General features: G+C 35.6%; 1 protein-coding gene across 1 annotated transcript in view; it reads left to right on the forward strand.

Annotated features, from left to right (window-relative positions):
- Positions 1-13,214, forward strand: part of PTPN22 (protein tyrosine phosphatase, non-receptor type 22 (lymphoid)) — a 57,024-nt gene extending 43,810 nt beyond the window's left edge. The window contains exons 16-21 of the mRNA XM_010830781.1: positions 1,244-1,271; positions 4,688-4,771; positions 5,015-5,130; positions 6,678-6,708; positions 10,662-10,739; positions 12,968-13,214. Of these exons, the coding sequence (XP_010829083.1) occupies positions 1,244-1,271; positions 4,688-4,771; positions 5,015-5,130; positions 6,678-6,708; positions 10,662-10,739; positions 12,968-13,032 (402 nt within the window). The 3' untranslated portion in view covers positions 13,033-13,214. The remainder of the gene's footprint in view (positions 1-1,243; positions 1,272-4,687; positions 4,772-5,014; positions 5,131-6,677; positions 6,709-10,661; positions 10,740-12,967) is intronic.
- The last annotated feature ends 273 nt before the right edge of the window (positions 13,215-13,487 follow it).

The following is a 13,487-nucleotide window of genomic DNA, read 5'->3' on the forward strand; positions in this document are numbered from 1 at the left end:
GGCAACCCACTCCAGTGTTCTTGCCTGGAGAATCCCAGGGACGGAGGAGCCTGGTGGGCTGCCGTCTATGGGGTCGCACGCACAGAGTCGGACACAACTGAAGCGACTTAGCAGCAGCAGCAGCAGCAGACCAAGCAAGTTCAATAACTATTTTTTCTGACTCTACTCACTAAGATTCAACAGACTGTGGTCTTGTCTTTATATATTTTTAACATCTATCGGTTAGTAAATATTGAGCGGATACTTTTTATAAAACAATGTGGTAGAGAATGTGGGGAATAAAAAGATGTGTAATATACAGTTATTGTCCTTAAGAAATTTGAAGTTTAGCAGTAGAGATATAGCATGTGTATACAAAGTCTATTTTTGTCTGGATTTATTATAACAAGACAAATATAATCAACGCCATATGAAAGCTCTTAAGGTTTGAAAGAGTGAGAGATCCCTTCAGGTTGGAAGTGATCAAGGAAGATTTAGTGAAAGAGTAAACATTTGACCTTATTCATAAAGCACAATCAAGGCAAAAATATTGTTTCATAAATAGATTGCTTGTTCATAGTAGTCATCTGGTAGGCAGTTTCTTGTTAGCTGTGATACCATATTATAGACAGCAGTTTTTAAAAAATAACAGATGTCTATATTATTTAATATAAACCTTCTGGAATTGTGTTATCTGGTTCTAGAAGAAAAACCTACACTTTCAACAATCTGTTATGCATTTGTGTACAATTCTATGATGAACCAACTATCTTAACCTTTCAGAGATCAGAAGAGTAATTATCTAAAACATTTAAACATACCTACAGTTGCAGTGGTGGTAAAAATATTCTCTACCTTTTAAATTACACTTTTAATGTACTAGTAACTGTTACTGTTACTGCTAGTGGTCTTTATCTTAACAAGTCCAAGGGTAAAAAAGAACAATCCCTCTATTCCAGCATCATGAAGTAATTTCAATTGCAACAACCTAAACTTAAATTAAATTTTCAGGGAAATGTTCTGAGTAGGAGGAAATAAGTACAGAAGGGATCAATTTAGAACCAAAAGTCATGACATATAAAAAAAAAATCACTGTAAGAGTAGCTGATTCTTCACAACTCATTCAGCATATTTATAAATTAGGAAAAATAGGGAAACATTTCATAACTCGGTATAGAAATATAATTTTTTTAAATGCTATTTATTGCCTAGAGTTTATAGATTTGTGTACATGTTGTTCTTTCACTTTTTTTTTTTCTTCCAGAGTGTAAAACCCCGGAGTCCAAAATCAGGTAAAACATTTATTTTCTTTGGCTTTAGGTGACATTTAGCCGTAACAATTTGTACAAGAATGGCTCATTAAGTTTAGAGTAATTCACCTCAGGAGATGGCATGGTTTCCATAATAGCTTCCACTACTCATTGATTTACTTCTGGTTTTCCTAGCCTAGTAGTTTTGTTTTGTGAAGGGTAAGAGGAAAACAGGATTTTAGAATTCTCCTCCTTGATATACAACCCAACTATTTCAGATACAACTTCTTAAAACTTTGCAGCAGTTCCATTTTACTGGTTTTATCATTGTTAACACTGTCATTCTGAAAAACTATTTCTGACCACTTAGGTTTTTAACTTGCTGTTGCCTCTCCAGTACTTTCTTACTTGTTTTACACAATGAATAATACCACCAACAGCCAACAGTTATTGAACACTGATAGGTATTTTACATGTATTATGACAGGTAGTAGTTACCCTTAACATATTCATTCATATTAACATATTATTCAAATATATAAATAAGTAGTATAACATAGACGTTAAAAAGCATGGGCTTTGGAGTCAGGTAGACTTTCATTCAAATCCCCGGCCTACCAACAGTTATCAAAATCTATGACCTTGTTTAAGTTATATATTGCTGTTGTTCAGTTGCTAAGTCATGTCCAACTCTTTGCGACTCCATGGACTGTGATTTTTCTCATTGATAAAATGAGGATAATAGAACTTTCCTTCTAAGAGGATTTTTGTGAGGATTTAGTGAGAAAAAAGAAGTATAAAGCTTTTAGCACAGTGGTTATCAAATAAGTTCTCATTAAATGTTTTCAGGGAAGCCCCTCATTAAATGTTACCTATTATAATTTTCATTAGGTAATTATTAAATGAACATTTAAAGTTCGGTGTGCCTTATCCAATGTTAGAATAGGCAGGATATATAAGAAAGAGCACTTGCTCAATGATTACAGTGTTAGTCACTCAGTCGTGTCCGACTCTTGTGATCCCATGGACTGTAACCCACCAGGCTCCTCTGTCCATGGGATTCTTCAGGCAAGAAGACTGGAGTGGGTTGCTTAATGATTATATATGTACTCAAACTGGGTAGACAGAATTAATACTCATTGCAACTATTAAGTTATCTATATGGCATCGATTCTAATCACCAGGAGTCTGGGGGAAAAAAAAAGGCATCATTGGAGTGGTTAGGGAAGGTTTCATTGAGTAGAGAAAAGAAATTGAAAATTATTGATAGAAGAAAAAAGAGTGAATTCTAGGAGCAGAGATCAGAGTAACAGTGACTCAAAGGTAAAAATAAGCATGATGGGTACAGATCATAAACTGTAAGGAAACTGTAAGTAGGTTAATTTAATTGCAACAGAGGTTCTATTTTAGGGAAATAAGGAAAATAAATCTGGATAGATAATGTGGGAAAGTTCTGAAGGACTTAAAGGATATGCAGATGATATATCCAGAACAAACACATCTATATAGAGAGAAAGCAGATTTGTGGTTGCCCATCTAATCTGGGGGTAATGGGAAGTGATTACCAAATGGGCGTGTAGTTTCTTTTCAGAAGATTAAAATTTTGTAACCAGACTGCAGTGATATTTGCACATCAATATGAATGTACTAAATGTCATTAACGGCAAATATTGTTATGTGTATTTTATCACACATAAAATTTGGCAGAAGAATTTAGATTTAATAAGTAATAAGCACTGTAGGTTCTTTATCAGGGGAGCATTAAGGTGAAAATGGTATTTTGGGATGGTATTTGGCAGGATATTGTTATCTGAAAGTTATAGTTCTCATAATACTTCCTAAAATCAAACTGGAAAGTGATAAGCTACTTTAGAGTAGTTATCAAATATTTATTAAATGCCTACTATTTGCCAGTGACTGTATTCGGTGATGGAAGTACTGCATTGATATTTAATTTTTGCATATTACCCAGGAAACAAGCAATAAACAAGAGAACCTGCTTTATAGATAAGTCTTGAGACCTAAAAAACCCAATGACCAAAGACAGATAAAACTTTAGCACTTAACCATGTATTCATTTTCAAAAGACATTAATAGAGTATAAAATTATACTTAGTGCTGTACAATGAGGAGCATACATCAATAGAACACCATTTGTATCTTTAGGACTTATGTTGTGGGAAAATAGCTCCATTATTTAAAATTCTTTATCACGGAAATGGGCTTTCAGGTGGCTGAGTGGTAAAGAATCTGTCTGTAATGCAGGAGTCACAGGTTTAATCCCTGGGTCAGGAAGATCCTCTAGAGAAGGAAACGGCAACTCACTTCAGTACTCTTGCTTGGGAAATTCCACAGAGGAGCCTGGTGGGTTACAGTCCATGGGGTCCCAAAGAATCGGACACAACTTAGCAACTAAACAACAACAATCAAATCACAGAAATATTCAAACATACATTTAAACCTACGATAATAGCATTAATCACACTAATAAAATTAATAATTGCTTAATATTATCTAATATCCAGACTTTGTTCATTTTCCTGAATTGTCTCAAGCATGTGTTTTTTTTTTTCAAACAATGTTTTACAGTTGATTTATCCGAAGCTGGATTCAAACAAAGTCTACATCTTGCATTTGTTTTATATGTGTGTTAAGCCTTTTAAAGTTTGTAACTTCTTTTTTTATGTTGTCTCTTGCCATTTACTTGTTGAAGGGCATGTCCTTAAGACTGTTAATATTCCAAATTTGGCTGTTTGTTTCCTCATGGTTTTATTTAACATGTTCCTCTATCTCTAGGATTCCCTGCAAAATTATAGTAAGACTAGAAGCTTGACTAAAGTCAGGTTCAAATTCTTTGGAAGAGTACTTTTATAAATCAGCTATTAAATTTGTGATAAAGCATAGGTTCACTGACTAAAGAGCTACAATAACAAAAATTTTGAGGCTCCAGTCATTGTTCAGATAATTTTATATTTGGCTGTTACAGGTTAATATTGAAAAATTGGAAAAATAATATAAAACCAAAAAGGGATTTTTTAATACTTTTTATTGGAGCTTAGTTGATTTACAGTGTTGTTAGTTTCAGGTGTACAGCAAAGTGAATCAGTTATACATATACATAGATTCACTCTTTTTTAGATTCTTTTCCATATTGGCCATTACAGAGTATTGGGTAGATTTCCTTGTGCTATAAAGTAGGTTCTTATTAGTTATCTATTTTATATCAGTGTGTATATATAAATCCAAATCTCCCAATTTATCCCTCCCCCCTTCCCCTTTAGTGACCATAAATTTGTTTTCTACATCTGTGACTCCATTTCTGTTTAGTGAATAAGTTCATTTGTACCATTTTTTTTATTCCACAAATAAGCAATATCATACATTTGTCTCAAAATACAAGCTTAACTTAGGACTTTCAATTGATAGGTTTTTTTTTTTTTGTATATTTTTTTTCATAGATCTACAACAAGATCGTTCTTCTTCCCCACCACCTCCACTGCCAGAGAGAACCTTAGAGTCCTTCCTTCTTGCTGATGAAGATTGTAAGTGACAGTACTCTCTCAAAATTTATAGAAAAATGAGACCATAAAATGAGACCATAAAATAGGACCTAAATGGAAAAGGTACAAAGAATGATTAAATAAGATAAAGACAATAAATTTTAAAAATGCATAATCTATTGCAAAAATAATGTACAGAAAAATCAAGCTAAGAATTACTGAATATATACCTGTATGTAATCTGAAGTCTTAAGAAGCTATGCAACAAAACATTTTGTTTTTTAGGTACACAGGCTCAACCTGTAGAGACTTCTTCTACGAGCTGTCCTAACACCATGGAAAATTCAACATCTTCAAAACAGACACTGAAACCTCCTGGAAAGAATTTTACAAGGAGTAAGGTAAAAAAGATAGGAGTTTATGGGAATATACCAGAGGTGTCCTAACCCTTATCACTCCAACCCTCCAGCATTAAGATGAAAAAATTAGACTAAATATCTTCACTAATATTGATTGTTAGTCTCACAGCAATCAAAATTAATAGAGGGAAGCCAAAAATTAAAAAAAACAAAAAAACAAAAAAGCACCTTAGAGCATGCCTCCCAAAACTATCAACTTCTTTCCCCCTGAAACTAGACAAACTGATTCCAAAGTTTATATGTGTGGGGAAAGAGCCAGAATAGTCAGGAAACAGCAAAATAAATAAATAAATAAAAGCAGTGAAAGAAGGGTAGTCTTATCAGGTATTAAAATATTATAAAGCCCAAATAATTAAAATGGCATGATATTGGTTTATGAAAAGAAACATACACCAACAAAGCAGAAGAAAAAGATGGAGAACAAAGATGAGAGCATTTTCACTAGGATATTTTGAATTACAAATAATCTATATTTAAAAATCTAAATAAAATTTTTCAAAAAGAAATTTTAAAATATCTATTATATAGATTACATCTCTGTTAAGTGTTAGAAAAATAGAAATGTCATAAAGGACATCTAAATGTCCTTGAAAAGAGTATAGTTAATTATTAGAATATAATACCTATATGAGAAATAAAATGAAAATTATCAAAAAAATAATATACTGTGGAACAGAGTGGAAAAACATACACCCTGAGGAAATGTGAAGAAAAGAAGAGATCTGGGTAGAATTTTAGAAGAGATAAGTTAGAGACTCCACCATCAAGGAGGCAGAAGATATGGGTTTGCTTAAAGGACGGAGAAGGAAGTAGCATGGTTAATTGTATGAAGAGAATCTCAGTAAATCGAGTACAGAATATGACTGGCAAATTTTTTGACTAGAATGGGACTGGGAATGTATCACAGCTATCTTCAGAAGCCACTGTGGGTCCTGGAACGGTCACTTAATAAAGAAGAGAAGTAGGGGACTTCCCAGGTGGTCCAGTGGTTAAGACATGGAGGTTAAGACCTGCAGGGGACACGGGTTCCTTCCCTGGTCTGGGAAGATTCCATATGCTGAGGGGCAATTAAGCCTGTGTACCACAACTACTGCGCCTGCACTCTAGAGCCCACGAGCTGCAACTCCTGAGTCTGTGTGCCTACAGCCCATGCTTCCAAACAAGAGAAGCCACTGCAGTTGTGGAGCCCATGCACCACAACTAGAGATAGCTGTCACGCAGCAAATGAAGATCCAGTGCAGCCACATAAATTAATAAATCAGTACATAAAATAGTTTAAAAAATAAAGAAGAAAAGTAGAAACTCCGTATTTTTTCATGACAGAATAATAGTATTATTTCTAAACAGCAAGATAAGTAGAGACTTGGCATTGAGTTAAAAATGGCATGATAGAAAAATAACTTTGTGTATTCTGATATCCATTTTTAAAGAAATTAATCCTCTTGACTGAAGTCTATATTTCTAGTTGATTAAAGTGTTTGGATTTCACAGGGAAAAAACTAACCTTTTCCTTTTCTTCATTTTTGTAGAGTTTGAAAATTTTACGAAACGTGAAAAAGAGTAAGTTACTTATTTTTAGAATATATATATACCACTTTCTGCAATGCGGGAGACCCGGGTTCAATCCCTGGGTGGGGAAGATCCCCTGGAGAAGGAAATGGCAACCTACTTCAGCATTCTCGCCTGGAAAATTCCATGGACTGAGGAGACTGGTGGGCTACAGTCCATCAGGGTCGCAAAGAGTCGGACATGACTGAGCGACTTCACTTTCTTTCACTTCACATACCACTTTCAGTATATATAATTTTTCCTTATACAACCACTGGGAAAAATAATTAACAGTATTATTCTTAAACAGAACCTTGCTAAGGGCCTATATATCAGAATAGTCACCTCCAGGCCTTGCACTGTTGTTAGGCTCCACAATGCTAAAATACTGGGTAGGGAGTAAGGGGAGGGAAAAGTCTCTGTGTGATTCATAGGAATAATAATAAAATAATAGTAAGTATGATGTTTGGCACTTTCTATACATCCTAAAATGCTGTCATTACTGTGTTATTTAAACCTCCCAGCAGTCTAACCTCAGATGTATTTTCTTTGAAAGTAGTCACAGCAAAGCATATTGTGAAACAAATGTGTTGATTTAATGAAATAAGCAAAGTATTGACACATTTCCATTTTTACCAAATATTATTAGCAATAAAAGTCTGTTGCTTACTGTTTTTCCTATATTGTAATAAAAACAAAACCCTGACTCCTGAAACTATGGGAAACTGGTTATCTTCAAAATCCTATTTATAACTACAAAGTATATGGTGGTATATTTTTTACAAACTTGATCCATAGGGTTAATCATCAAGGATTAAACAGCTATACTGGTATTTTGGGGAGGGACAAAGAGCACTGAGAAAACTTGGATGTAAGGTGTTAGCTAAGTAAGAAGGTTTATAGCTGAATATTACTCTTCTGAGTTTTCACTCTTATCTCCCTGTCCATAAGCTTGTGCTAGTCTGCTTTTATTGCTACCACACTTGATCTCTGAAGTGAACTAATTTCCTACCTATAATAAAGCATGATTGGAAAATATACTCTTTCCTCTAAAGTCAGTCAAAAGAGAATTTAAACATTTCAAGAGGAAATCATAGTATGAAAGTGTTAGTTGCTTAGTCATGTCCAACTCTTTTCAATCTCATGGATTGTATGTAGCCTTCCAGGCTCCTCTGTCTATGGAATTCTCCAGGCAAGAGTGGGTTCCCTTCTCCAGCGAAGCTTCCTGCCCCAGGGATCAAACCTGGATCTCCTGATTGCAGGCAAATTCAGGAAAGCATGATTAGAAAATATAGTTTTTCTTCTGAAGTCAGTCAAAAGAGAATTAAAACATTTCAAGAGAAAATTATAATAGAAAGCATAAGAAATAAAATGGCAAAAAGCAAAAACATGCGTAAATTGAACAGTTAGCCAAAGACTGATTTGATTAGCTTAGCTTACGAAACATCGTTTTCTTCAATGTGAGAGACCTGGGTTCGATCTCTGGGTCAGGAAGATCCCCTGGAGAAGGAAATGGCAACCCACTCCAGTACTCTTGCCCGGAAAATCCCATGGACAGGGAAGCCTGGTAGGCTACAATCCATGGGGTCGCAGAGAGTTGGACACGACTGAGCGACTTCACTTTCACGAAACATCATTTTCTTTCTCTTAAAAAAAGCAGAAAATAAACCCTTATAGGTCATGTTAATGACCCAATAGGAAGTCACAGAAGAGTTTTAGACAGATATGTTACAAAATCTGTTTTTTGAAAAAGAATGGCAACCCACTCCAGTACTCTTGCCTGGAGAATCCCATGGAGGGAGGAGCCTGGTAGGCTACAGTCCATGGGGTCGCAAAGAGTTGGACACGACTGAGCGACTTCACTTTCACTTTATGGCTGCTGGTGACAAGAGTTGAAGATGTCAGCTATGATATCCAATGCTACTTTTGGAGGGAAACTTTAGTTGCTGAGAAATCCTTTACTTGCAAGTGACAGAAAACCCAACTTAAGCTAGTTTAAGCAGAAAAGAGGAATTTATTGACTTATGACCAAGAGTTCAAATGATATAATTAGGGCCTAATCTCTTATTCCATATCTCCCAACTTTGTTTCTGTCTGTTAGAATACTCAGGCAGGCTTTTACCATGTGATTTCAGGCTTATGATAAAAAAACTGAGCTCCTTCCTGGTTGCTCAAACCACAGCTTGATGGACGACTAGTGTTGTTAGGCCTGCTTGTCTTGGTCAAACCTAAACCAATTATCGCCAGTATATTTAATGCTTGGATTAAGAGGATAGTGTCATGCCTTATATTTAACAATTGTTACACATAGACACTGACCAATAGAGAATGAGGTCAGATCTAAACAACTGGTGACCATGGCAAAGTACCAACTGATAGCCCTGGTCATAAATCAGCTCTCTGATCTATGGGTAGATTAGTTACACAAGAGATATGGGAGGTGAACATTGGAAAGGGGTGATTTCTTAAAGTAAAATTCAATTATCAGAAGAAGGAATTAATGCTGGGCAGGAAGCATAAAAGTATCCATGACAAGCTATAAGCAAAATAGTAGTTCACTATATATATGCAAAATTTTTGTCTCCAGTTATAAAACGCCAATTTTCCCTTTGGGGACAATTGTTTTCTTTCTGAAGGATGTCTACAACTCTCAGCTCATGTGCAATATAGGGATGATAGCTATCTCCTGAACTTTCTCACCTTCACCCACTTGTTATCCATGTCTCCATCATCAGTGGCTAGTCTAATTCTTAGCACTAGTAGTTATTCAATAAGTATTTTACTTGAATCTGACTGAAATTCATGATATACTCTAGTGATTCATCGGAGAAGGCAATGGCACCCCACTCCAGTACTCTTGCCTGGAAAATCCCATGGATGGAGAAGCCTGGTAGGCTGCAGTCCATGGGGTTGCTACGAGTCAGACACGACTGAGTGACTTCACTTTCACTTTTCACTTTCATGCATTGGAGAAGAAAATGGCAACCCACTCCAGTGTTCTTGCCTGGAGAATCCCAGGGACGGGGGAGCCTGGTGGGCTGCCGTCTATGGGGTCGCACAGAGTTGGACACGACTGAAGTGACTTAGCAGCAGCAGCAGCAGCAGCTAGTGATTCATACTGATGTAGCTCCAGGAAGTGTGAGGGCTTTCTAGAATTTTTTGTGTGTACAAACATATATGCAGTCCTCACACTATATTCTGAAAATGATGAGAACAAATAAAGGTGTATATTTAGCGATTGCTCCCCAATTATGTACTGTTTCCTAGAAAGTTCATACAAGCCTGAAATTATCTTTTTTTGGTGATAAGACAGTATTTGTGCAAAATACGGACCATGTTTTCATTGGATTGTTTTCAGAATTGGGTAGATATTGATATATGAATATATTAATGTGATAGGAAGAGAAATGCATTTCTAAGTCTACCTATATGGAGCTAAAATAGCAAAACAAAGCAACATAACAGTGCTTTTTGGAATATTCTAGACCTAACTAGAAACATCCAAAATAGGAAAAATGTTGGTTGGAAAGTGAATAAAGATATTCCAGAGTAGAAGATGGTGGAAGAAAAACTACAGACTTGCCATAGATGAGCTAATGTGGAGAACAAATTATTTAAAAATGTACTTAAGAGTGATCAGAATGCAAAGTAAGATGCAGTTGAAAACCAAAATGTAAACCCCATAGAAAGTACATTCACAATAAAATAGATCATATTCTTGAATATTTTGGTGATTCTCTTTAGTATTGGGTTTACCATACAATGTTTGCGAAGAAAACTTAAAAAAAAATGCACACAAGAATGAGAAAATTGTAGTATGAACTCATTTGTAAGCATTTATATTTTGTTACATGTGATGTTTATCTAGAAGTATTAATTAATTTGGAGGAAACATTTAATCTCAACAATTATGTTGTCTGAGTCTATATTCATTCTTCCCTTACAATTTTTTCTTTTGATTCTAGGTATCTGTAATTCTTCCCCACCAAACAAGCCTGCAGAGACTGCTCGGTCAAAAAACTCCAGCTCCTTTTTGAATTTTGGTATGTGTGTTACTTTCCAGTAGAGTTAAAAAAACGTTTACCTTAATTATTCATTTGTAGTATAAGAGATACAACATTAATATGATTTAAGGTTACATGTATAAGTCCTTATGTTTATATTCTTTTTCATGCCATTTATCTTTTTATTTTCATCTTCCTCTTACATGTTACATAGGCCTGAATTGCCTAGCATATGTGGAAAATAAAACTAGGTACCAAATGATCATGTTGGCATGTAATAAATGAATGTGAAAGCCACAGGCAGAAATTCTGAAATACTATTAATACTCTAATTCATATCTAAGCAAAGTTATAAGAAATACGCAAGTGTGATGAAAACAGCAGATGATGCTACTATTTAATCTTATTAAACTCATTCGACAGCAGAAGGTGAAGCACAATTCTGACAGTTTAAAGGAACTGTTTGCCCAGTTGCTCTTTAATATAAATTATAAATTTAAAATAATTTTGTATTAAGCATTCTACTATTTATATAACACAAATTCATACTATTTAAGGTAATATTATATAGTTTTTTTGTAAGATGTATAGTAAATGGTATAGGATATTACTACTAAAAACCAAAAAGCAGACCCCCTGAAAAGGTCTGGGGGACCTCCAGTAGTCCCGGGGACCACACCCTGGGGAACTGTTGCTCCATGGTATTGTCCTTATCTGAATGATCAAAACTGTTGCAGCCGCATTCATACTGTAGGTGGCAAGAAGAGAGAAAAATGTTGAAGACGTGTGGCCTCCTCTTTAGGACTTAAAGCACTAACCTGGAAGAGGCAACATTATGCTATGCATGTGCTACATCCAAACTATAAAAGACACCCAGAAAATGCAATAATGCTGGGCAGATAAGTTTCCCATATACTATTCTATTCCTGAAGAAGAAACAAAGAAAAATTTGGGTGGACAGGTAGCAATCTCTGCCACAACTGGGGTTATGGTCCCTATCTCACCAAGGCAAAGTATTTAACTAGAATCTCTGGATCTGTTTCTTGTGTTTTAAAATTTTTACTTGGATTACATTAACTCTAAGGTTTAATACGTTATATTTAGAAAACAGTTATTATTCTTATTAAATCATTTAGTTAAAAAGTTCATATAGGATATTTTATAACCTATGGAGAAAGCACCAAACTTTGCCTGAAACATAAATGTTCCTTGCTTTCTTCTTTTCTCTCAATCAGACACACCACTTCAATAGCTCATGGCCGACTTTACAACAAGGGCTTAGTGAAGAGCTGACTCATTGGAAAAGACCCTGATGCTAGGAAAGATTGAGGGTAGGAGGAGAAGGGGGTGACAGAGCATGAGATGGTTGGATGGCATCACCAATTCAAAGGACATCAGTTTGAGCAAGCTCCAAGAGATAGTGAAGGACAGGGAAGCCTGGCTTGCTGCAGTCCACGGGGTAGCAGAGTCAGATATGAATTAGCTACTGAAAGCAACAATGGGTTGAGTTGCTCTGTGGCATGTGGGATCTTCCCGGATCAGGGATCGAACCCGTATCTCCTGCATTGGCAGGCAGATTCCTTACCACTGAGCCACCAGGGAAGCCCTCCATCAACTGTCTTATTGCCATACACCAGCAACTGTTTATACAGCATTTACATTATATAAGGTATTATAAGTAATCTAGAGATGATGCCATTCCTTTCTCCAGGGGAATCTTCCTGACCCAGGGATCAAACACGGGCAGTGCTGTATTATATATTTGAAAGCTGTTAAAAGAAAAATCTTAAATCAAAGAGAAAAATCTTAAAAACTCATCAGACAAACAAGATGGAGATGATGTGAGGCGATGGAGGTGTTAACCTTAATGTGCTAATCATTTCACAGTATTTATGTGTAACAAATCATATTCATATACCTTAAACATACATATGTCACATGTAAACATACATATGTCAATATTATCTCAATATTGGAGAAAAAAATATTGAATTACTAAAGGCTATTATAACCATCTAATCATTACCATTATTAAATTTGTAAGTGTTCCACAAATTTAAGGTGTCATTAGAATTTTATTGTCATCATTTAAGCACTAATGTAATTACTAGAATGCTTTTATAATCTATTACTAAATTGATCAAAGATGCTAACCTTTTAGGAAAAAAAAATCCATATATTTCCACATATTACAATATACTCAAAAGAAAAAGCGTTCATTTCTATATAAGAGATCTTTTTTCATTCAGTTTTATTTTTGTTCCCAGGTTTTGCAAATCGTTTTTCAAAACCCAAAGGACCAAGGAACCCACCATCAACTTGGAAAATTTAAAACAGCTTTGGAATATTGCCTGCAAGTGAATCTGTAAATAAAACTAATAGAATACTGCTAGCTAAAATAAGTGTATATTCATAATATCAACCATGAAGATATGGTAATATGTTCAGATCAGATCAGTCACTCAGTCGTGTCCGACTCTTTGCGACCCCATGAATCGCAGCACGCCAGGCCTCCCTGTCCATCACCAACTCCCGGAGTTCACCCAGACTCACGTCCATCGAGTCAGTGATGCCATCCAGCCATCTCATTCTCTGTCGTCCCCTTCTCCTCCTGCCCCCAATCCCTCCCAGCATCAGAGTCTTTTCCAATGAGTCAACTCTTCCCATGAGGTGGCCAAAGTACTGGAGTTCCAGACCACCTGATCTGCCTCTTGAGAAATTTGTATGCAGGTCAGGAAGCAACAGTTAGGACTGGACATGGAACAACAGACTGGTTCCAAATAGGAA

Source organism: Bison bison, unplaced genomic scaffold (assembly GCF_000754665.1).
Source record: "Bison bison bison isolate TAMUID 2011002044 unplaced genomic scaffold, Bison_UMD1.0 scf7180017864519, whole genome shotgun sequence".
Lineage (NCBI taxonomy): Eukaryota > Metazoa > Chordata > Mammalia > Artiodactyla > Bovidae > Bison > Bison bison.